The 24,909-nt window shown below is 51.1% G+C and overlaps 1 protein-coding gene across 1 annotated transcript; it reads left to right on the forward strand.

Moving 5' to 3' along the window:
• The first annotated feature begins 1,881 nt into the window (after positions 1-1,881).
• On the forward strand, positions 1,882-11,580 carry LOC120677266 (protein DETOXIFICATION 27-like). Its single transcript, XM_039958413.1, has 8 exons — positions 1,882-2,207; positions 8,763-9,304; positions 9,391-9,477; positions 9,574-9,630; positions 9,726-9,964; positions 10,078-10,196; positions 10,310-10,396; positions 11,494-11,580. Exons 1-8 carry the CDS (start codon positions 1,932-1,934, stop codon positions 11,539-11,541), a joined length of 1,455 nt encoding a protein of 484 aa, XP_039814347.1. The 5' UTR covers positions 1,882-1,931; the 3' UTR covers positions 11,542-11,580.
• The last annotated feature ends 13,329 nt before the right edge of the window (positions 11,581-24,909 follow it).

Here is a 24,909-nt window from a genome sequence, read left to right on the forward strand (position 1 = left end):
ACTTCATGCTCACAACTTTCTTGTGACGGGGCGGGGGGGTTATGAGATTCCAGCTTTCTTACCCACTCGTAACAAGTTGGAGCATCATCGTTATTCCTACTTTCTTGTGAGGGGGTATGAGATTCCAATCTTCTCTATATACGAATTCCGCACCAAACAGTGGGCAGACAGCATGGCCACGTCACCGGCAATTCCCCACCATCGGATTGGCCGGGTGGATGGCCCAGATCAGGCGTTTCTAAATTATTTTGCAAAAAAAAACTCTCAGACGTTAGAGAAAACAACTAGCAGTCCGTCTTCGCTCTCAGGAAATTTTCGAAAAAAAACTTATTTGAAATCCACCCGCAGTCCAATAGTCTAGGTTCAGTGAAATTTTTGAAAAAAATCTTAACTTTTAATAAAATCAACCCGCAGTCCTGCTCCTCTTAGGGATTTTTAAGAAAACTCTCGAATTTTAATTAAATCAAACTACAACTTGTTACATCTGTTATTTCTACACGAGCAACATTATACGTACAATTTTAACACCAAAACGCGTTGGAATCAAAAGTTACTCAATATATAATTTGATTAAGATTCAAGAATTCAAAAATTACAACTTTATTACAGAGTAAATTTTGAAATACTTTAACAATTCGTTTCCACAAACACTTAAATACGACCCATTGTACCTACAATTTGAACACCAAAATATCTTCAAAAAAATGATCAACCCATTGTACCCCCAACGGAACAGAAGCCGTTTAGAGCCGTAATTTTCAATAGCTGCAATTCATGTTTGAGGGATTACTCACCGTTGCCTGCCGCACGGTCAATAGCTGCGATTAAAAATATAAAGTCATAGGTCATTTCAAGGTCCAAAATGTTATTTATTACTTCACAAAAAGTGTTACGTATTTTTGTAAAAAAAGAGAAAGAGAACAAGTTTTTAGACTTTTGTCGAGCGTCCAGGTCAATAGGTCATCCATGACGACTCCATTTCATATTGTCCTCCTTTGAGTCATTTTTTCCCTAATTAAAATCCGAAGTAATCACTCCTCGCCAAAGTCTTAAACAAGCATGCTGATGAAGTGATGATTCTGCCAATTTGGTTGTCCGGCAGATGGCCCCACTCCACAAAGAGAGTAGTTGTATGGCTTTTTCGCTCGCTACGCGCTGACGCTGGGCCCGTCTGAGCCGTCTCCAACCCTTTATATTATAGGAAAAAGTCTAATTTTCACCTTCGAACTATCACAAAAGTCTGATTTTCAACCTTCAACTACGAAACCGGACAACATAGGCCATCCAACTGACAAAACCGGGCAAATTTGGCCCTTGGGGTGGTTTTGAAGGTGGTTTCGTATTTTCTAAAAAAAATTAAATAATCTAATTAGATTTAAAAAATCAAAACTAATTCACTTTAAATCAGAAAAATATGAAACTAGTACTAAAATTTTTCTAAAAATGTAACATATCTATTATTGCTCTATTTGAATCTTAGTTATTAAAAATAATAGACATAACTGCAAGTAGCCAAATATTATGAACATAAAAAATTTGGATCTGAATATCTCACAAGTCATGTGACAATAGATATGTTACATTTTTAGAAAACTTTTGATACCCATTTCATAATTTTTTTACTTAAAATGAATTACTTATAAATTTTTAGTGTAAAATTGAATATTTTCAATTCTCACAAAATGAAAAACCACCTTCAAAACCACCCCAGGGGCCAAATTTGCCCGGTTTTGACAGTTGTACGGCCTATGCTGTCCGGTTTCGTAGTTAAAGATTGAAAATTAGACTTTTACGATAGTTGGAGGGTGTAAACCGGACTTTTCACTTATATTATAAGTCTACGGGAACTGCAGAACACCAGAACCAACCACACATCAACTGGCAACCAAGCAAACCAGTGAGTGGGGAGCATTCGCGTCTCGCGGTGGGTGATGGAGGCGCCGGCGGCGGGGGCGCCGCTGCTGCTGCAGCGCGGCGACGGGGTGATCACAACGACGGCCAAGGGGCGCGCGAGGCGGGCGGCGGCGGAGTGGTGGGCGGAGTCGAAGAAGCTGTCGCGCATCGTGGGGCCGGCCATCTTCCAGCGGATCGCGCTGTACGGGATCAACGTCGTCTCGCAAGCCTTCATCGGCCACCTCGGCGACCTCGAGCTCGCCGCCTTCTCCATCGCCGCCACCGTGGTCGCCGGGTTCAACTTCGGATTCCTGGTACGCTGCTAGCTCTACTTCATTTTGCGCCGACAGCAAGCTCAAAGAACTTTGCCATGCACACTTATTAGACGTGAGAGTGTCTTAGCGAAGTTCCAACACTTTTAAGTAGTGGTACTTAGAACTTTCAAATGATGTTGCTTTATATACTAAACGAGTGAGAGAGAAAGGAAAGAGGAAGAAACCAAAGTTTCATACAGGGAATCATTAAGGAGAAAATCAATAATGGACAACTAAATAGCACAAAAAGATTATTGTAGGGTGAGAGTGCTAGAGGGGAATAATTGATTAGGCTATTGATAGATGTGGTATATTATGGCCGGGAATAATAGTTGTTTTTTGAACGAACCACACAAGATAGTATGAGTTTCATTGATATAGCAGAAAAAATAATAGTTTGATATAGCAGAAAAAATAATAGTTTTTAGAGTGGTATGTACATGATGGTCTTGGGGTTAGGATTCATTATTGCCCCTAGATGATTCTATATGCTGGCCCATTTTCACCAAACCTCATCATACTCGGACGACAAATCACAGTTAAATAAGAATAGAAAATTAAACAAAACAACCTGATCTAAAATCCAATATCAATCAATTAGATCTCGCTGACGCATGATTACGGTTGTGGTTGGGTTTTGTTTTCTCTTAACTTTTGGACGCAACAATCGACATTTGCCGCGTACGTACTCAGTCGTTCATGATAAGGAAGACCGTTTTTAATTCCTTGACGACTGGTTCCATTGAAAGTCCTACTCCCTCCGTCCGAGAAAGAATTCAACTCTCACTTCCTGAGGTATCAAACAATTTTAAATTTAACCAAAATTATACAAAGTAGCATTGACATTTATGTTACAAAATAAATATTATTAGATTAATCATCTAATATATTTTCATAATAAATCTAACTGAAGACATAAACATTAGCGATTTTTTTATATAAAGTTGGTCAATTTTGAAATTATTTGACTCCTCAAGAAACGAAAGTTGGATCTTTTTTTTGGGATGGAGGGAGTAGGGTAAATCAACCTATGATTACATTGGTTTAAATCTGATTTTCGTAGCACATCATATCATCAGATATCCTCTTTACCCTCGCTTTTAATGAAATACATGCTCAACTACGGTCGCGAAAAAAAATTCTATCTAGTGTGGACCAGCACCTTTAATTTAAAGTCTACGTTCTTTTTTGAGATAGACGACGCGCCTGGGGTCGACAGAGATTGGGGCTCTATTTTATGCGGATGATTGCTGGCTACGATAGACAGCAAGCCATATATAAACAACTTTTACGTACGTGTGCTTCAGTTCAGTTCAGAAAAAAGAATCCAATCTCGGGATGGCGTACACTGGTCGTGCCAAATTAGTCAGACGGGCGCATGCATCTCGTCATTTTTCTAAGCGAGACTAGAAAACGAAGTGCTGTGTCGTGGCCCGGTTGAACGCATGCGTGAACCCGGGCGCGTCTCGTGTCGTCAGTGCTCTCGATCGATCGCTGTCGTGCACATCTAAAGTTTTTGGTTGTTACTCCGATCCGTGCATGTGTGGCGCGGGCTGTGGCGGTCTGATTGCTTGTTTCGTAGCAGGCTAGCGGCAGCTAGCTGTACAATGTGGTCACCACCTCACCATCTGCAACTGGACCTGGTCTGCCATTTCGTCATGGCATACGACATGCATAGTCCTTTCTCAAAAAAAATTTGTCTGGATTGTTGCTTCACTGAAAAACGGAATGCATAATTGCCATTCTCATGAATTTTTTATGCCCAAGCAACTATCCACATTGCTACACGTCAGCGGTTTTATAGGTTGTCTTATGCAAATCCACATAGATTTTTTTGATAATGTGGAGGATAGAGGGAGAAGAGAGAACGAGGTGGTTGCTTCAGAAAACAACCACCTCATAGGCTAAAATTAAGGACTATGAGACCGCTCACTCACCGTCAAAAGCGAAGCCACATTCGCTAAACCCGGTGCACGTGCACCATGGTGAAAAATAAATTACTAGTAGTTGACTCAATTTTTACCATGTAAATTATATCAATTTTGTTCTATGCAATAGAGAGTGCACTAGGGTTATTTCAATTCTAGCTTCGCCCGGCTCACCATTGTACGAGTAGTGGATGTCATGCTACTAATAATATTTCTTTTTTTTTTCATTCCACAAATTTAGGGATATAGTACTACTACCAGACAATGAAAAATACAACCTATTGTAGAGGTTGTGTAATTGCATGAAACCGCCTATTACACAAGCCCAATGTACTTTCCCTTAGATTTGAAATCCAACGGTACAGTCAACATGTCTCTCCTAGTTCTCATGGTACACTTTCCACGTGATTTTCCTGAACATTTAGTTTCTATCAGAAATATATGGTTTTTTCTTATTGTCGGTGCCCCCAGAGCGTGGCGAAGGTTGCGGCATTCGTAAGTCGAGTGCTTGCCACTAGGATGCCAGGGGCAGTGATTGTGGTGAGATCACTCAAAGCGCTCCTGGATGAGGGCAGCTCGTCTGCCTTGTTGGAGTGGAGGGGTTGGTCTAGATACGCCAACCTCCGAGTCATGGGCCCTGATGTTCGGCCTCTTTCGTGCCGGCTTCGAGTGGTCGTCGATGATGTGAGAATTGGAGGAGGGGCAATACACCTCGGCTTCCTTGCATTCTTGGTGCTTTGAGATGATGACGGTGCGGATGTCTCGCCCGATGTTGATGATGTTGTGTAGATCGTTGTTGGAGTAGTCATGAGACTCTCCAACATCTTCGTGAAGGTGATCGAGTTGTCGTTGGCGGCGTTTGGCGCGCTTCTGGTTGCGGATCCTGCAACGCGCCTTCTTGATCTCCTTGTCTTCATCTTCTAGCTTCACGGTGATCGTGACTGCTGGTGGAGGAGGAGGAGATCTGTAGTCGGGGTTAGCCTTTGCTTCTGCATTGGTCTGGTTCGCTTGCATGTCGTCATCGGAGAGGTACACCTTGTAGTCGTCAGAGTTGTAGTCGTCTAGGTTCACTCGCTCCATCGGGTCGTCTTCGTCGTCGATCTCCATGAGCCACACCGGCACCATGTTGACCTCTCAGGACGGGTCCTTGGTGACTTCTTCTTCACGTGGAGGTGGTAGAGCCGGTCCCTCTTGGTAGGGGAGTTCTTCGCTAGAGTTGGGACAATGTAGGGTTTAGCCCTCTAGGGTTGGTTTTATAGTCAGGGGGTTGATGGGATTGCCTTCCTCTAACTCAGCTTTGGTTTGATCAGTTACGGGGTCTACGAGATCTCTAGAGGTCTGCCCTTGCCCGATCGAAAGTAAGGAATCTAGACCCTTTTCAGAGTCTGTTAGGATATTTGATTCGGTAACCTCCCGAAAAACGGTGGTTAGATTTTGTAGCCCGAAAGGAAAGTTCAGGGTGCAATAGTATGGTTTCGGGGGAGGCAGTCCCATCTCGGCCCGGAGGGCCACGTCATCCAACTTGTGCTGAGTTTGGGTAGTTGCGCAATTATCACGCTGAGTAGCAGGTCGCGGGATATGCTCCTTAGATGCCTGCTGGTTGTGTAGGCCAGATTGGAAATCATCCCACTTCTTTTTGGCCTTTGACTTCTGCCAGAGTTCTTTTATCATGTGTGGGTTGAGTAATCCCTCCATGAATCGGTCAACGTTGTCAGACCAGTCATCAAGGTCGTCGAATTTGTCCGGGATGTCCAGACTATGATAGTCAATGAATTCTTGATCATCGTTTGGATCAAGGAATTCAAGGTCGATCTGAATGAATTCAGAATCGAGCGGATCAGTATTGTCAAGGCCACTCATGAAGTTGTCAAAATCTTGATTGAATTTTGCCTTGGGAGCGTCATGCTCCTTTGCATTCAAGGTGTTCTCTGCTAGATTGATGCATTCTAGCAGAGAATTGTCTACTCGATCCAGTTGAGCAACAAGATCATCTGGTCCAGGGTAGCGTGGCCTGGTTATCCGAGGATTTCAGGCAATCGACACGTTGTTTTCCCCTAGAGTGGTTTGGGCGAGATTAATGCATTCTAGGAGGGATTTGTCCACTCGGTCTAGATGAGCCGTGGCGTCCTCTGATTGAGGGTAGGGTGTTTTTTGCTGCTGTAGAACTCTTGACATATGGAACGCCACTCTGTTTTAGAGTGGTTTGCACCAAGTTGATGCACTGGACGATCTTTTTCGAGACACGGCCCAATGCTTCGAGTGGATCCGGATTGTAATCTTGAGGGGAGGATGCTGCCTCAGGATCAGTCCAGTACCTTTTGATTAGGTCAAAATTTTCTTCTTCCCGGAAGTCCTCAGGAGGGTTCTCTGTCCTGGCTGTTGAAGCTGCAGGATTGTTCAAAGGAGGTTGATCAGTGGAGTTGGATTCCACACTCTCATGGTCGTCGAGGTGGTTGGTGAAACCACCTGAGCCATCTGCGATGTAGGTCTATGACCCAAAGGTGAAGGTCGTGCCCTTCTCGAGAGCGTTGTCATGGTTGGGAGATGCCATCGAGTTCGTTGGAAGATCGTCGGAGACCTGGCCCATGGTGGACGCCAACTGTCGGTGTTTTACCGTCACGTCTACCTAGGGATACCCTTAGGTAGGTGGATGATAGTGGGGAAGGCGCCGAGATCAAGTGCACGATGGTGCAAGCAACACAAGGGGTTAGATAAGTTCGGGCCGCGAGAGTTGCGTAATACCCTACGTCCTGTGTGGCTTGTATTGCTTAGGAGGAATGTTTTGGTATCCCTAGAGGGTCGATTGGGTTGGAGGGGTCCCTGCCCGCCCTTATATAGGCCGGGGAGTAGGATTACATGGAAACAATAGGTCGGTTCGACATCTAGAGTTTATCCCGTGTACTTTTCGGGTGGTTTCTATCCGATCCGACAGGTACAAGATATGGTATGGGTAGTTACATGGCGTATCTATACATAACATACCTACCCTACATCTCGTACAGGTTACACGAGCTCCAGGTCTGGCACTTATTGTATTGGAACATAAGTCTAATATATTTTTTTGCCAAAAATGATGTGGTAGATAAATAGCAATTATGTAACATTTTTTTTGTGATTTGAGGTATAATTCTAGTGATTGACTTCTACATTCTAGTGATTTGATTGAGGAGCTAAGAAACTCAAATAAATTACTTAATAAAGATACTTGAAATATCGTACATTTTTGTATAATACTAGTCATTGACCTATACTAAATGAATATACGATTATGTTTAGGAAACTTGGAAATCCAAATAAATTACTCGTCTCAAGAGCAAAGATTATTTATTCTTATGCATATATATATTTTAAGTTTTGCTAATATAAAGTTAACTCATTTTGTAATATAATTATATCAATTGATTGCCTAAACAAACAAAAGGATGAATATTTTAACATTTGCAAAGAGGTAAAGTACCTCCGCTTACGACTGTACCAAGATTCCGTGTATAAAATACAATAGTAAGCAGAGATAAGAAAAATACAAAAAAAAATATCTTATCTTCAGCACATGTACATCGAGGCTTCGTGTCTAATACATACATACATTTCTGTAAAACTAATCTATAAATAAGTCCAATTAAGTTTTTTTGACCAATAATGACCAATTAAGTAAGGACACAGCTAACTTACGGCCGGCCGTAAATTAGATCGGTCGTACGGCCGCCCATTTGTGCATGCACGTGAGGGCAACCAGATAAAGCAAAGGCACATCCGTGAAAATGATTTCAAAATAAAAAAGATCATAGTTTCAAATCCGAGCATCGAAATCAAAATCCGATTGCACAAATGTGTTTGGTTCAATAAAAACTTCAAAACAAGATCTCACACCACTATATTTTGATGACATATTTTTTTTGAGAGAAAATACTTTTTCGCGTATTCTAATTTACCTATGATGTTTGCAAAAATTGCTTATGAGTTTACATCATGTTGCTTTTACATGCCCGAGTTCAGTTAAGTGGATATTAGTGTTCATATTGTGAAGATAGATTGTTTAATGTCAATAGTGGATAAGGGTAAACAACTTTGTTGGTTAGGTAAATGTTGATCGCATGATCAATGATAGGCAACTTTAGCAGATCGACTGAGCATTTTGACTAATTGATTTTAGCATTTTTTTTCATTGTACATAAAGCAATTTATGTGTTTTGAAAAATTATCGTCGAAATATATTCAAGTGGGGTCTTGTTTTGAAGGTCTCCTCGAAAGAGATAAAGTTGTGCAATCGGAATTTGAATTTGATATATGGTTTAAGAACTACAAATTTTTTAAGTTTTGAGGTCGTTTGCACGTGTCACTGCTATCGCGGTGGTGGAGGGCCAATTTAGACTGCTGTACGATACCGCAAATGTTCGGCAGGCCGTAATAAAGTCATTACCATTAAGTAATGGCTAAAACTAAAAAAAAGTCTGGTTGACATGAGTCTTGAAACTTTACTCTTTTGTCAATCAGATTTGTGCTAGCATTTTTGTACACTGTTAGTAATGTCGCAAATTGTGCGCAATATAATCGATCCCACTATAATGAACTTTCACTCAAATAGATCACAGTAAAAATTCCTGGCCTTGTGATTCATTCGATGTAGCTGGGCATGGCGAGCGCCCTGGAGACGCTGTGCGGGCAAGCGTTCGGCGCCAAGAAGTACCACATGCTGGGCGTGTACCTGCAGCGCTCGTGGATCGCGCTGCTCCTCTTCGCCGTGGCGCTGACGCCCACCTACATCCTCATGGAGGACCTGCTGCTGCTGATCGGGCAGTCCCCCGAGCTGGCGCGCCTCGCCGGCAAGATGAGCGTCTGGCTGATCCCGCAGCACTTCGCCGTGGCGATGCTGGTCCCGCTCACCCGGTTCCTGCAGAGCCAGCTCAAGAACTGGGTGACCGCGGTCACCGCCGGCGTCACGCTCGCCATCCACGTCGTTGCGACCTACCTGCTCGTGCAGCGCTTCCAGCTCGGGATCGTCGGGGCGGTCGTCGCCGCGGACCTGTCGTGGTGGCTCGTCGTGCTGGGCCAGTTCTTGTACGTCGTCGGCGGGGGATGCCCGCTGTCTTGGAAGGGGTTCTCGACGGAGGCGTTCGCCGACTTCTGGGAGTTCGTCAAGCTCTCCTCGGCCTCCGGAGTGATGCTCTGGTCTGGTACATCTGTTTGACAGGAACATCTGACTGTTATCCCAGACCCATGCCACTAACGAATTGCATGCTTATCTCGATCTGCAGCTTGGAGAACTGGTACTACAGAGTGTTGATATTGCTAACAGGGTACCTGAAGAACGCAGAAATCGCTGTCGACGCACTCTCCATATGGTAACTGGCACTTCAACTTCCCATTTCGATCCAAATTAGCATCCATGTAAATCTAACTGGAAAGATTGGCTTGGTTCTTGTTCCCACCGCATGCAGCCTGACGATTAACGGATGGGAGATGATGATCCCATTGGGCTTCCTGGCAGCAACAGGGTACGCGTCTGAAGTTCTGAACTCGGATGTCTCAGCAGACAAACCGGCTGACCCTGATCGATCGGCGCTAACCAGCAGCTTTCTGCGAATGGCAGCGTGCGGGTGGCAAACGAGCTCGGCGCCGGGAGCGGCAAGGGCGCGCGCTTCGCCATCGTCGTCTCCATCACGACCTCCGTGCTGATCGGGCTCTTCTTCTGGTGCGTGATACTCTACTTCAACGACCAGTTGGCGCTCCTCTTCACGTCCAGCGAGGTCGTGCTCGCCGCCGTGCACAGCCTGTCCGTGCTGCTCGCCTTCACCGTCCTCCTCAACAGCGTGCAGCCAGTCCTCTCAGGCAAGCCGCTGGTCGAGCCTGAACTACCAGATGGGGCATGTTCTTTGCGGCGCCATGGCCAAACATGCTTGGGTGACACTGACCTGGGCTCTGCGTTGGAAGTGTTGCTGCAGGGGTGGCTGTCGGTTCAGGATGGCAAGCGTTGGTGGCGTACGTGAACATCGGGAGCTACTACTTGGTCGGCATCCCCCTCGGTGTCGTACTCGGTTGGCCGCTGCGTTTCGGAGTTGGGGTAATGCTCCAAATTTGCTCGAGAGGCTGGAGGCTGCACGACGAACTTGTGCAGAGTAGTCTTGGATCGAGCAAGTTTCAACTTGGATTGACGATCTACGCCTAAAATTGCAGGGAATCTGGTCCGGGTTGATTGGCGGAACCGCTGTTCAGACGCTGGTACTGGCCTATCTCACTGCCAGATGCGATTGGGATGAAGAGGTATCTTGTTTTGTTTTGATGATAACAAGTTGTTGAAGTCGCTATTATAGTAACTAGGCGTATAGCCCGCGTATTTGCGCGGCTAATATTGAAAATTCAAAATTTGCATGTCGTTGTATCCTTACTTAAATATTATACTATTTTTTACCATATATCACCCGTAAATTATGTTTTATTGTTGGTTAAAACAATTCAAATCAAATATGATCTACCTATAATAACAATTTAATTTGTTGAGCTTTAATAATATTATGCATATAAAAATTATTCTTATTTTCATTTTATTTTGATTGATTGTTGTTAACTTTAGTTTTTATTAATAGTATATGTTTGTAACTGATACATAGCTAAGCTAAATGGTATTTTATATTTAATATTTCATAATGGCATTAGTGGGTGATTTTTAATTAGGTACATGGGTATTTTAGGCTAATTTTATTATAATGGCAGTGGTGGGTAATTTTTATTTTACTATTTTTCTACGGTTAACGTGGAAATTTCTAGACCTTGAGAGCGAATATGGAGACTCTGTTTGTTAGCCAAATAATAAGATAACTAGGCGTATGGTCCGCGCATTTGCGCGGCTTGTATTAAAAATTAAAAAAATTACATGTCGTTGTATTCTTACTATTTTTAAAGATTATACTATTTGTTATCATGCATCACCATGTTCATTACTATAAATTATGTCTTATTATTGATTAAAATAATTCAAATATGATCTACCTATAATAACAATTTGATTTGTTGAGCTTTAATAATATTATGCATATAATTATTCTTATTTTCTTTTTATTTTGATTGATTATTGTTAGCTTTATTTTTTATTAATAGTATGTTTGTAACTGACACATAGATAAATGGTATTTTATATTTAATTTTTCATAATGACATTGGTGGGTAATTTTTAATTAGGTATATGAGTATTTTAGCCTAATTTTTATTGTAATGACAGTGGTGAGTAATTTTTATTTTTTTATTTTTCTCTGATTAACGTGGGAATTTCTAGACCTTTAGAGCGAACGTGGAGGCTCCGTTTGTTGGCCAAATAATAAGATAATAGAAGATTTTTTTTGTTGTCTATTGTACCTTTTCAGGCAAACAAAGCAAGTACACGAATGCGAGTATGGGCCAGCTCAAAATGAAGCCGTGGTTTCTTGCCTCACAGCGAACATTGGAGCTCAGAAAAAAAAAGGATCATCAGTTGCAGACAAAAATGTGGAAGGGTTGAAACAAGAACGGCTATGAGCTCCAGTCTTCAACTACACTTGGAGGCTGACAGCCAGTTTCAACTATCAGGACTGCCAGCAAGATCAGAGCCAAAGAATTACCATATTAGATTCTTTTAGCCTTGTAGAATGCAGTTTGCACTAAGGTTTAAAAATCCAAGTGACGAGGGCACTGTAAACAAAACTTGCACAACAATCATTACCATGACATTCCCTAATTAAGCATTGCGGTGATGGTCTGTTTGAATCCAGGGGCTAGTTTTTAGTAAGCTAAAAATTATCTCTAGATGATCCAAACAGGAGACTAAATATGAACTAAAAAGAAAAAAAAAATCCAAATTACTCCCCTCAAGTATGGCTAAAGTATGGATAACCCCTTAACTATGGCTAGATTCAATTTGACCCTTAAACTATGTCATTTGGTTCAATTGCCTTCTAATTAAATTTGTCTTTTTTATTTCTCCACATACAAGTGAAATCTTAATGCAAAATTTTGCACGGTTCTAGTAGGCATCACAATGTATGTCAAAAAAGTATATTATAATTTTTCGTTATCACTTTTTCTATAATTTTATATTATAAAGGTTAATTTTTTATTACAATATCATACCCCATCAAATAACGATGAAAAAATCGTGACATATTTTACTAAAATATGTTATGATGTCCGCTATTATCCTGTAAAATTTTAACTCAAAACTTCGCTAGTGTGTGGATTAAATAAAAAGATAATCTTATTAAGGGGTAAATTAGAATGACATAGTTTAGAGGATAAATTGAACCAAAATATAGTTTAGGGGTTGTTCCGACTTTGATGATACATGAGGTGAGTAATCTAGACTTTTTCGGGCTAAAAATTAGCAAACTCCCTAGCTAATGATTATACATTAGCCCTTCAAATCCAGCTAATGAAAGCTCAGTCTTTCAAAGCTGCTCATAGATTTAGGATTTGCGTACTGCGTGTGAGCTTTCACGTCTGTACTATGTTTGAAAAAAGAAAGCTAATTGTAAGGGGACATAAAGACTACTCACTTATCTAAAAGACCATAGGAGGAATAGATTGTGCGGCTATAACATGTAGCATGTCTTCCTGCCTATATCCAAAGATGGTGTTTGAGACGGTTTCTGTCGGTGTTCCGACCCGAGGGGCCTGAATCCCAACTAGTAAATGCTGCGTGTTTCCTCGTCCCAGATGATGATGCAAGAGGCAACACAGTAACGCACGGTTTTATCCTGGTTCCGGCCGCGGGGCCGTACGTCCAGCAAAGGGGGTGTGCGAGGGCGCTGTATTATCTTGCACCCGGAGTGCTTGTAGTAGGGGATACAAGCAAAGCGAGAGAGGGAGGGAAGCTCCCAAGTCTCTGCTAGGAGTGGAGTCGGTTGAGGTGAGTGCTCAGTAGTGCTGAGGCCTTTCTGAGGGAGAAAAACCGGAGAACCTGCTGCCAACCACGCCTAAGGAAGCCCACCTCCTCCTTTTATAGTCACAAGGAAGGGCGGTGCACATGAGTGGGGATATGGAAGTCATCGTTTCCCCTTAAATCGCGGGGTACTGTGGTCGAACACTTTAGAAAGTGTACTGTGGGAAGGCGGCGCGCGTCGTTGTCGTCCTGGGTTCCGCGAAGATTGCGCCGGTCGTCCTGCAGTGTCCCGGCGGTAGCAATGGCGTGGGACGGCCCCGGACCCCCTGGTCGGAGTGCGGGCGTGCACACTAGAAGGTCCAGGAGCGCGTGGAAGTCCCGGACCCCATAAGGGGGAGGTCCGGGGTCCCTGTCCGTGCGTGCAGAGCGTCCTTCTCGGAAGGACACGTGACATCGCCGGACCCCTTCCCCAGCGGGAGGTGAGTCCGGATGGTTGATGTCGGCAGAACAGTAACGGGGGCGGCGCCAACTTGTCTTGCCCCGCATTGAATGTCCACAGTGTTGCTACAGCGACCGGGGTGGCGGAGCGGTGACCGGGGTCAGCGGATGGGACGTCGGTCACATCCACCGCGGGAGCGGCGGTCTGGCGCCGCCCGTCATTTGAGCCGTGGCGGAGTGGCTGGCCTTTAATGCCTTTGTACGGCGGTCGGTTGGGCGGCGGGGCCGTTTGTCCCTTGTGCCGTGAGAGGGCCTCGAGCGAGGCGGAGATGAGTCACCTGCTCGAGGGCAGATCCGCTACCCTCGAGCGAGGCGGAGATGAGCCACCTGCTCGAGGGCAGATCCGCTACCCTCGAGCGAGGCGGAGATGAGTCACCTGCTCGAGGGCAGATCCGCTACCCTCGAGCGAGGCGGAGATTGCCCAGTGGGCCCGAGAGGGACCCTCGAGCGAAGCGGAGATCGTTCTTCTGGTTCGAGGGGGATGGGAATGGGCCGCATGCTTGGCTTCTTTGAGTCCTTTCCTTTCTTTCGAATAGGAAGCAGGCCGTGGGTCTTCGTGGGCCCAGTTGCCTTAACAGGTATTCGTGTTTTAAAAGCGATCTTAGTACCCCAATTAGGGTGTCCCTAATTGTGGCACCCGACAGTAGCCCCCGAGGCTTTGGTCGAGTTGATGGATTCGGCCAAAGGGTGTTTCCGCGATTTCCCCCTTGACGTGTTTAGTCAAAGTCGTGCACCTGCTGGGCGCGCCTGAGCGCGGGCCCGGCGGATGTGACAACACGCCGGTCGGGATAGTACGCCCGTGGGGGGAGTACTTCGAGGCGCACGCCTCTTCGTTCGTTTGTGTAAAGGACAAGACGTGTCCGCGCACTGAGGGGGGGCAGGGCGACGGTGGCACCCGCTGCTTGGCAGCTAGTGCTCCCATCGTGCTGTCCCATACGTAGGGCCTTGGCCCTAGCGTTCCTGGTTGCTTTACGGCGCGCCGTTCGAGGGCATCCGGCCAGGGTCGATGCTGCACCGCTTAGTGTCCAGGGGCTCAGCTCCGCTTTATTTCGTTCGGTCGTGTCTCGGCGCGGCGACCGAGGACATCCTTTGCTCGTGGAGCGCCACTTCGTCACGGGCGATACAAGCCTCCGCTCTTTGATAAGCTTGAAGCTTTGTGCCCGTCGCAGCTATAAATAGGGGTCGTGGGGTTCCCCTTCTTCTCCAGCTTCCCAACTCTTTCTTCCAGCATTGCCCAATTCTTGTAATGTTTCCTTTGCCTTTTTGTGATCGGCCCCCAGATGGGGTGGCCTGGCTTTTTTAGGCTTTTGGCGCTAGAAGAATGTTTGCGAGCGTTAGGGGAAGACCGGAGTGGGCGTGCGCACCATCCCTCAGCTTCAGTGGGATCAGCAGAAGAGCATTGGGCCCGTGGGGTCCTGCTCCTGCGATGTCCCCTAGCCTGAAGGGGGATGGAGGCGCCTGACCATGGCGTTAGTGCCAGGTTGGGCGGCTGTTCTTTGCATCGTCCCCCCAGGCGACGAGGTTGCCCTCGGGGAGACGGTGCGGAGGGCGCTGTCCGCCAGCTCGACCCCCCGCGTGGTCTTCGGTGGACGAGACGCTAGAAGAAGGCTTGCGAGGAAAGCATCCCGCTGGACCCGTGTGGTCTGGGGGCTGGTCCTCGCATCCCTAGCAGCCTCGCTGTTGCGTCAGCTAGGGGCCCGGTGCCTTTCTTCGTCGCCCGCTCCTCCCCAAGACAGGGAAAATTGCCACGTAGGTGGCAACGTGTTTGTATCTTTCGATGGCTTCGCGCCGGTAACCGTTTGTAATCTTTATTCGCATTGAGCAATAAAGTCCCCTTTTCTCCTCTGCGGGGAGGATTACCGAGGGTATAGGGGTGTACATAGAGTTACGACCCTCGAATATGTGTGAAGTCTCCTTCGTGGGGGCGCGTCAGCGCACCCGCGGGTGTAGCCCCCGAGGCCTTGGAGGAGCGTTTGTGCTCGTCCAAGGGCTGCAAACGTTGTCCCACTGGGTAGCTTTACTGGGATGGCCGTCCAGCGTCTTTTTCAGCCGGCATCGGCACTTTTTCAGCCGGTCTCGGCATTCTTAGTGCTGGTACAACGACCCGGCGTTCAGCTTAGCCATTAGGGGAGCGTACGTTAATAGCGGAGGGTTTGATCAGACACATGGAGCTTCACAATGGACGGTCGTCGACTTATTCGAGGGTGTGGTTTGTACCGTGGCATGCGGGGAGCCCCCGAGCCCAGGCCCGTGTGAAGGCATTCAGGGGAACCCTCGACTTTGATTACGACCCTCGTCGCCCTTCCGCAGGGAGGAGGGGTGAAGCGCACCATGCTACCCATGCCCGGGCCGCGAGCTATGGCTGCTTCAGTGAGCTATTAGCGGGTTGTTCAAGCGGACGTCCGTGCCCCGTTCGATAGGGGTCGGCTCGTGGTCCATAGACACGTCTCATAAAGCACTCGCGAGGGTTCGCTAGGCGGGGCTCGAACCCATTCGGTACGGTTCGAGGGCTCGATGCTCTCCCTCGATGGGATCCCCCTTCTAGGTACCCTCGACTGGCCTTGAACACTGCGTAGGATGTCTCGAACTCCGCGTTCGAGGGTAGCTTGTACGGCACATCCCTGCAGTCCCTAACTCTGGTGATCTGGGGCGCCTGTCGAACCCTCTGAAGGGCCAGGCTTCGACCCCCTAATCAGTAAGGCCTCGAAATGCGATTCCTTCGAGGGTAAAGAGACCCTATGAAGGACTATTCCGTCATGGTCTGACAACGTCGCAGAGCCGCGAGCCACGCACGCGCGGGTCTTCCGCCGGTAGCAGGCGACGTGGCCCGATTTGGGCGGCATAGCGTGGGCGCGCCTTTTCAGGTGTCCGCCTCGGGCAAGTGAAGCGGCATGGGCAGCGGCTGACGGATGGGATAGCGCAACAGTCGCGCCGCGCCCGCCGGTTACCGTGCCGCCGGTTACCCGCCGGTTATTGTCGCGTGCGCGCGGTGGGAGACTCCGTGGTCGTGGGACCCATCCGTCAGCGATAGCAAAATCTACCGCCTTCAATGCGGTAGATTTGGGCATGGCTATGGATGCGCCCGTCCGTGGTGAAATAAAACGAAAAGAAAGGGGAGGTTCCGGGTTCACCTGGCCATTTGCTTTTACTCTGCTTTCGCCTTCTCCGCACCCCTACATCCTGGCCGTAGCCAAGAGCGGAAGGGAGAACGGAAGAGAGAAGAAGAGAGAGAGAGAGAGGAGAGAGACGAGAGAGAGAGAGAGAGAGAGAGCGAGAGAGAGAGAGAGAGAGAGAGAGAGAAGCACCTTAGCCGACCAGAGCTTTCGTCCACATTCCCCTCGAGTGAAGACAGGGGACTCCGGAGCCCTTAGTGGGCAGTGAGCCTAGAGAGAGAGACCTCCACCGAGATGAGGCGGTGCGGAGCGAAGGCTGGTCGCCGCCACTGCCCAAGCGGTACTCCCCCACAGGGGCGGCGTGGGCAGCCGAGCTGGGTGGCGCCGAGCGGCTGCTGCCGCGGAGATTGGGCTCGGCTGGATTTCCCCGCACCCGGACGAGACCGAGCCGAAGCCCCCGCAGGGCTACGTCGTAAGCTTCGTGCGCCTCCACGAACGGGGCTTCGGCGTCCCCGTCAGCAAGTTCATGAGGGCCCTGTGCGAGTACTACGGAGTGGAGCTGCACAACTTCAGCCCCAACTCCATCTCGCAGGCGGCGGTCTTCGTCGCCGTCTGCGAGGGGTACCTCGGCATCGACGTCCACTGGGATCTCTGGATCCACCTGTTCCGCAGCGAGCTCTTCGTCGAAAACGCGCAGAACCAGCCGAGGCGGTTCGCGCGCGCCGGTGGCCTGACGCTCCATGTCCGCCCGAACCGGAGGAACCTTTACATCACAAGCAAGATGACGACAAACAACTCCGGGTGGAGCCGAGGGTGGTTCTACCTTCGAAACTTCAGTGGCACGCTCCCGGCGTTCACCAACAAGGTTCTTCGGGAGCGTCCGGTGAAGTGGGACTGGGGGGTGTCGCCCCCGGCGCAACAAGCCAGGCTCGAGGGCCTCACCGATGCGCTGGTGCGTTTGGCGAGGAAGGGATTGACAGCGGCGGCCGTCATTGCGAACTTTCACCGGCAGAGGGTGATCCCTCTTGTAGAGAGGGCCCTGCCGATTTACCGGCTCATCCCCGGGAGCAAGGTCGAGGGCTCGAGGACATCGAGCAAGCTTCTCTCCCACACCAACGCCGCCCGGAGGGCGAGGTATGCGGTGGCGGAGTTTCCCCAAGATCCCGCGGATCTTTGGAGGATCAAGATGCGCCCCAAGCCGGGGTATATTTCCCTGGTGAGTTTTGGCTTCGAACTCGTCGTGCATCATGTAGTTCCCCTTTCCTGACCCCATCTCGGGTGTGTTGTACAGGGTTTGAGATGCGGCACCTCGAGGCCCCCGGTCCCAGAACAGCGCCTGATCAATCGCCTCCACGCGGAGAAGATGAAGAGGCGGAAGGACGCGGCGGAGGCAAAGGCCGAGAGGAAGAGGAAAAGGAAGGCGGCGCACGACAAGGCGCGCCAGCTCGCTCGGGCGGAGGGGAAGCCGCAGCCCGCCACACCTGAGTCCTCGGAGGAGGACGAGGAGGAGGCCTCGGACGCCGAGGACCACGCTCCGAGGGGGGACGGGGAGGGCGCGAGCCCCCCACCGTTCTACCTGTGGGATGATGAAGAGGGAGCGACCATGGCGCCAGAGGAGCCGAGGGCCGCAGGGGGGTCATTGGCGAACCTCTCCCTCGAGGGTGCGGCGCGGGGGTCATCCTCGCCGGCGGCCGGCGAGGGGTCGCCTGTGCCCCAGTTGCTTATCCGTGGCCACGAGGCAGCGGCGGGAGAGGAGTCGTCCGTGCTGGCAGCCTCGAGCCACCGGGCCGACACGAGGGGTGCAGGTTCAGGGCAGACCTCGAGGGACAGCACGATGCCCCGAGGCCGGAAGACCGCCACGAGGAAGCGGAGTATGAGCGCTCGATCTGGGTAAGTATTTCGGATCTCGTTTTCGTCACGCATTTGGCAGATTTCTCGATCCTGCTCAACTCGCGTCTCTTGATTTCCAGCCCCGGGGCCGTTCCCAAGGACGTAGTGCGGCTTGCCCCGGCCAAGGCTCTCAAGACCGGGGCTCGTAGCACTCCGCACACGGCGCCGCAGCCCCCGCCTGCCTTGGATCTCGAGGCGGCGGCCGCTAGGCTACGGGAGGCCGTGGCCCGAGGGGCCCAGGCGGCGCAGCAAGCCCGGGAGAAGGAGGGTGACGCCGGTCAGAGCGACGCCGGCCACCGTGGCGCCGAGGCGGCCGCTCAAGCGGCCGACGCCGAGGAGACCGGCCAGGGCGGTGCCGGTGGCGCCGCCCAAGCGGTCATTGATGTTGAGGCCGGTCAGGGCGACGCAGATATCGCCGCCCGGCCGGACATAGAAGGGGAAACTGGCGGGGGCGCGCAGGAGCACCCTGACGGCCAAACTGTGGAGGAGACCCCGGTCTTCGAGCCTTCGAGGGCCGAGGGCGAGGGCCTCGCAGAAGACATGGCGCAAGAGGCGCCAGCGGTAGAAGGAGCCCCCATCTCGGAGCCCACCGAGGCTCGGGACGAGGGTACCATCTTGATAGTGCCCGTGCCCACGGCGCAGGAGGGCGCAACGGCGGTGGTGGAGCTGCCAGACAGCAGCGAGGAGTACGGGGACTCGATGGATATCGACCCCGCTGCTGCGGCGAGCGCCGCCGCACATATTGCCGAGTTCGCGTCGGCCAGCGCGGGCGTGCTCGAAGCGGGGGCGTCGGAGGGGAGCCACCTCGGAGTTATTGTCCCGTCCGGTGTCCCCTCAGAGTTCCTTCGCAAGGAGCAGGAGGAGGAGGAGGCCTGGAACAAGCAGATGGGCGTTGGGCGCGAGATCTTGCAGGCCCTCGACCGCGCTTATCAGCTTCATCAGAACGCGGATTACCAGGTCAGCCAGGTAAATATTTCCCGCCGAAAATTAATCAGATTTGGTTTTAGTTTTTTGCGTGTCTTCACCCACGCCGTCCCCCTTTGCAGTAGCTGAGGGAAATCTCGCGCGAGAAAAGCGTCGAGATGAACCGGTTGTACTCCCAGATGAGCCAGCTCGGTCAACAAAACGCCGAGCTGGTGCTCAAAAATATCGATGCCAACACAAAAAATGGCCGATCTGGGGGCGCGTCAGCAGGCGCTGGAGGAAGAACTGGCCCGGGTCACCGATGAGCGGGACGCCCAGAGGGCGGCAGCGGAGCAGAAGGCCCGGGAGGCCGAGGCGCAAGCCGCCGAGCTGCAGCGCCTTCGGACGGCGCACGAGGATAGAGCTCGGGAGGCTGAGGCGCAGAGCACCGAGCTGCAACACCTCAGCGCCACTCTCGAGCAGCAGAAGGCCGAGCTCCTCCATAAAGAGGTGGCCATGGTTGCGCTCGCCGGGACCCTCCAGGAACAGGGTGTGGCCCTCGAAGAGAGGGAGGTGGCCCTCCAGAACATGGGGGCTAGCCTTAAGGAAAAAGAAGCCTCCTTGTCCTCGCTCGAGGAGGCCGCCCGTACCCAGAGGGAGGAGGCGCAAAAGAACATGGCAGGTGAGTACCTTCGATTTTTCGTCGATTTGCTTTCTTTCGTGGCTAATGTCGATTTCCTTTGCTCAGAGCTGAGGCAAAAGGTGGCGGATGAGACCGCGGCGAAGGAAGCGGTCCACACCGCGCTCACGGCGGCACAGATGGAGTTTGCTGAGCTGGAGCAGACCGCCGTGAGCGTGTGTCAAGAGCTCGAGGGGGAGGGCGCCGTCTCGGGCAGTTCGATGATCATCCGCCTGCGCGCGCTAGGCGGCCGGATTACCGAACACGCCAAGAGTACCTTCCGCCTCGGTGTCCTGCGGGCTCTCGCCGTGGCCTCAATGCATGACCTCATGGATCTCCAGAGGGTGTCGTCGGGGTACGTCGTTCCCGATTATGCGGATGCGGACGCCGCGTCGGTCATCATGGATGAAGCTGACGCAGCCGCGGAGGAGTTCGCCACCGTCCTCGCCGAGAAGCTCGAGGCAGACATCCCTCCCATCGCTGAATTTGACGCCCCTGAAGACCCGCAGGGGGGGATGGTAGCCTGTAGGAAAGTTAGGCCTCGAAGCCCATTGTAAATAGATTAGTGTTTATCACAGTCGCTCTTTGTAATCGCATCCTATGAATATATGAAATTTTATTTCATAATTTGAATGTGTGGCCTGTCGAGGCCTCGTGTGTTCGAGCCTGTGTTTCTTTACTTTACTTCCGTGTTCTTCGTATGCGACTTAGATAAACATCTGCGAGGAAGTTCGCGTTCATAAGCAACGTAGGCGTAGGGTGGTGAGGGGGGTGCCGTATCCCGGAGGCGTAGGCGGCCCCACGACTCGGCCAACCCCGTACCATAGTTGCTTATGCCTCACGTCTGTTTTTTCCAAGGATACGAGAAGCTTAGGGTCGAGACAGAAATATTTCGAAAAAACATTGGCGATTTTTTGGGGACGTTCGGGGGTTCCCCCCGTAGTAGCCCCCGAGGGAGGCTCGGCTTTGCCGAGGGTAAAGCCGAGCGTACCTCAATGTTCGTGCGCGCCCGAGCCCTCGAGGGTCGGGAAGGTTCCCAAAAAGCGATAAGTGAAGGGCGCCTCCTTATTATTTCGGGAAATTGAAAATGCGACTATGAACAATATAGAAATAGCTTGAAATGCTAAGGGTAGAAACGACGTAGCTGTTGTATATTCCAAGCGTTGGTGAGGACTTCGCCTTTTTCGTTGGCCAGTTTGTACGTGCCGGGCTTGAGCACCTCGGCGATTATGTATGGTCCTTCCCATGGAAGTGAGAGCTTGTGGCGGCCCCTGTTGTCCTGTCGAAGCCTTAGCACCAAGTCCCCTTCGTTGAGGTCTCGGCGCCGGACCCTCTGTGCTTGATACCTTCGCAAGGACTGCTGGTAGCGCGCAGAGTGGAGGAGCGCCATGTCTCGAGCCTCGTCCACTTGGTCCAGCGAGTCTTCGCGAGCTCGCTGGTTTCGTTGCTCTTGATATGCCTTGAGCCTTGGCGATCCGTATTCCAAGTCGGTGGGGAGGATGGCCTCGGCGCCATAGACGAGGAAGAACGGAGAGAAACCTGTAGCTCTGCTTGGGGTCGTCCTTAGGCTCCAGATGACCGAGGGTAGCTCCGTGAGCCACCTCTGGCCGAACTTGTTCAGCTTGTTGAAGATTCTTGGCTTTAGTCCTTGGAGGATCATGCCGCTGGCACGCTCCACTTGCCCGTTCGTCTGTGGGTGTGCCACAGCCGACCAGTCCACACGTATGTGGAAACTGTCACAGAACGCCAAGAACTTCTTGCCTGTGAACTGGGTGCCGTTGTCGGTGATGATCGAGTTCGGGACCCCGAACCTGAAGACGATGTCGGTGAAGAATTGGACTGCTTGCTCGGATTTGATCTTGCCGATGGGTCAAGCCTCGATCCATTTGGAGAACTTGTCGACCGCCACCAGCAAGTGGGTGAAGCCCCCGGGCGCCTTCTTCAGCGGACCGACGAGGTCCAGCCCCCACACGGCGAACGGCCACGTGATGGGGATGGTCTGCAGAGCATGGGCCGGAAGATGTGTTTTTCGAGCATAGAACTGGCAACCCTCGCAGGTCCGCACGACGTCGGTGGCGTCGGCGACCGCGGTGGGCCAGTAAAATCCTTGCCGAAACGCGTTACTCATGAGGGTACGTGGCGCGGCGTGATGGCCGCAGATGCCAGCGTGGATGTCGCGGATCAGCTCCTTGCCCTCGGGGAGGGGGATGCATCGTTGCAAGACACCCGAGGGACTGCGCTTGTGTAGCTCATTGTCGATTAGGGCGAAGGACTTGGTCCTCCTGGCGAGGCGCCGTGCCTGAGCACGGTTCGAGGGTAAGATCCCTCGAATCATCCAGTCAAGGTACTGGACGCGCCAGTCTCGCGAGGTGGGGGCCTCGTCGACTTCCATTGCTTCGGCCTCGTCCGTGGAGGTGGTCCCAAAGTCAATGTCCATGGGCTCAACCCCGTCCGCCGGGGGGTTCCCGCCGGGGGACCCGGTGGATGAGGGGCCCGGCTCCGGTGGGTCCTTGAACTCGGCGGAGGGCTTGGCGATGTCGCGGGCGAAGATATTCGGGGGGACAGTGGTCCGCCCCGAGGCTATCTTGGCCAGTTCGTCGGCGTCCTCGTTGTACTTGCGCGGGACATGATTGAGCTCGAGACCGTCGAATTTGTCTTTGAGGCGGCGCACCGCGTTGCAGTATGCCTCCATCTTCGGGTCGTGACAGCTGGACTCTTTCATTACTTGGTCGACGACAAGCTGAGAGTCACCGCGCGCGTCGAGGCGTTTGACGCCGAGCTCGATGGCGATGCGGAGGCCACCGAGGAGGGCCTCATACTCCGCCATATTGTTCGAAGCAGGGAAATGCAAGCGGATCACGTACCGTATGTGTTCTCCGAGGGGTGAGATGAATAGGAGGCCGGCACCGGTGCCAGTTTTCATCACCGACCCGTCGAAGTACATAATCCAGCATTCGCCCTAGATTTGTGATGGGGGTAGCTGAGTGTCCGTCCACTCAGCCACGAAGTCAGCCAAGATTTGGGACTTGATCGCTCTGCGGGGGGCGTAGGCGAGGGTCTCTCCCATCAGCTCCACAGACCATTTGGCAATTCTACCCTCGGCTTCCCGGTTGCGGGCTATCTCTCATAAGGGGAAAGACGAGACAACGGTGACGGGGTGAGCCTCGAAGTAGTGGCGCAGTTTGCGTCGAGCTAGCACTACTGCGTAGAGCAGCTTCTGAATCTGCGGATAGCGTGTCTTGGTTTCGGACAACACCTCGCTGATATAGTACACCGGCCGCTGGACGGGCAGAGCCTGACCCTCCTCTTGTCTTTCAACCACGATCACCGCGCTGACCACTTGGGTCGTCGCAGCTACGTACAGATAGAGGGGCTCGCCGTCCGTAGGTGGCGTAAGAATGGGAGCATGAGTGAGCGATGCCTTCAGCCTTTCGAGGGCTTCTTGAGCTTCGGGGGTCCACGTGAAATGCTCGGTTTTCCTCAAGAGTCGATACAGGGGTAAGCCTTTCTCGCCGAGACGCGAGATGAAACGGCTAAGGGACGCTAGGCATCCCATGACCCTCTGTACCCCCTTTAAATCTCGGATCGGTCCCATCCGAGTGATGACCGAGTCTTTGTCAGGGTTGGGTTCGATGCCCCGCTGGGAGACAATGAAACCCAAGAGCATGCCTCGAGGCACCCCGAATACGCACTTCTCGGGGTTAAGTTTTACCCCTTTGGCCCGTAGGCAATCGAATGCGATCCTGAGATCGGCAACCAGGTCGTCTGCCTTCCTGGATTTTACAACGATATCATCGACATATGCCTCTACGCTCCGCCCGAGATGGTCTCCGAAAACGTGGAGCATACACCGTTGATAGGTAGCTCCGGCGTTTCTGAGGCCAAAGGGCATCGTAACGTAGCAGTACATGCCAAAAGGTGTGATAAAAGAAGTCGCGAGCTGGTCGGACTCTTTCATCTTGGTTTGGTGGTAACCGGAGTAAGCATCAAGAAAGGATAAGAGCTCACATCCTGCAGTAGTATCTACAATCTGATCAATTCATGGCAAAGGAAAGGGAACCTTCGGACATGTCTTATTTAGACTAGTGTAGTCCACACACATCCTCCAGTTTCCACTCTTTTTCTTCACTAATACTGGATTAGCTAGCCACTCGGGATGGAATACCTCTTTGATCAATCCGGCCGCCAGAAGTTTCTGCAACTCCTCGTCGATCGCCCGGCGCTTGAGCTCGTCGAAGCATCTTAGGCGCTGCTTCACCGGCTTGGAGTTGGGTCAGACATCAAGAGAGTGCTCGGCGACCTCCCTCGGTATGCCAGGCATGTCCGAGGGGCTCCACGCAAAGATATCTGCGTTGGCGCGGAGGAAATCGACGAGCACCACTTCCTATTTGTCGTCGAGGGTGGCGCTGATCTGCAACACCTTGTCGTCGGAGTGGCTTGGGTCGAGGGGTACTTTCTTGATACCCTCGGCGGGCTCGAAGCTCCCGGCGTGTCGGTGCGTGGAGTCTAAGGCCTCGCTCGCCATTTTGTCGAGGGTGGCTGCGAGGGCCTCGTCCTCCGCTTGAGCTTCCGCACGCTCAACGCACTCGACGTCGCACTCGTAGGCGTGCTCGAACGAAGAGCCGATGGTGATGACGCCCTTCGGACCCGGCATTTTGAGCTTGAGGTAGGTGTAGTTGGGGACAGCCATAAACTTGGCGTAGCAAGGACGACCAAGGATGGCATGATAGGACCCTCGAAATCCCACCACCTCGAAAGTGAGAACCTCCTTGCGGAAGTTGGCTGCTGTGCCGAAGCATATAGGCAGATCGATCTGGCCGAGGGGTTGGACTCGCTTCCCCGG

The sequence above is a fragment of the Panicum virgatum genome, chromosome 6N, assembly GCF_016808335.1.
Source record: "Panicum virgatum strain AP13 chromosome 6N, P.virgatum_v5, whole genome shotgun sequence".
NCBI lineage: Eukaryota > Viridiplantae > Streptophyta > Magnoliopsida > Poales > Poaceae > Panicum > Panicum virgatum.

Bases quoted from the DNA above. Each gene is read 5' to 3' on its own strand.
- LOC120677266 (XM_039958413.1), top strand. From the start codon at position 1,932: ATGGAGGCGCCGGCGGCGGGGGCGCCGCTGCTGCTGCAGCGCGGCGAC. The intron at 9,631-9,725 runs GTACGCGTCTGA...TGCGAATGGCAG, and splicing joins GGCTTCCTGGCAGCAACAGG to CGTGCGGGTGGCAAACGAGC. The intron at 10,197-10,309 runs GTAATGCTCCAA...CTAAAATTGCAG, and splicing joins CGCTGCGTTTCGGAGTTGGG to GGAATCTGGTCCGGGTTGAT.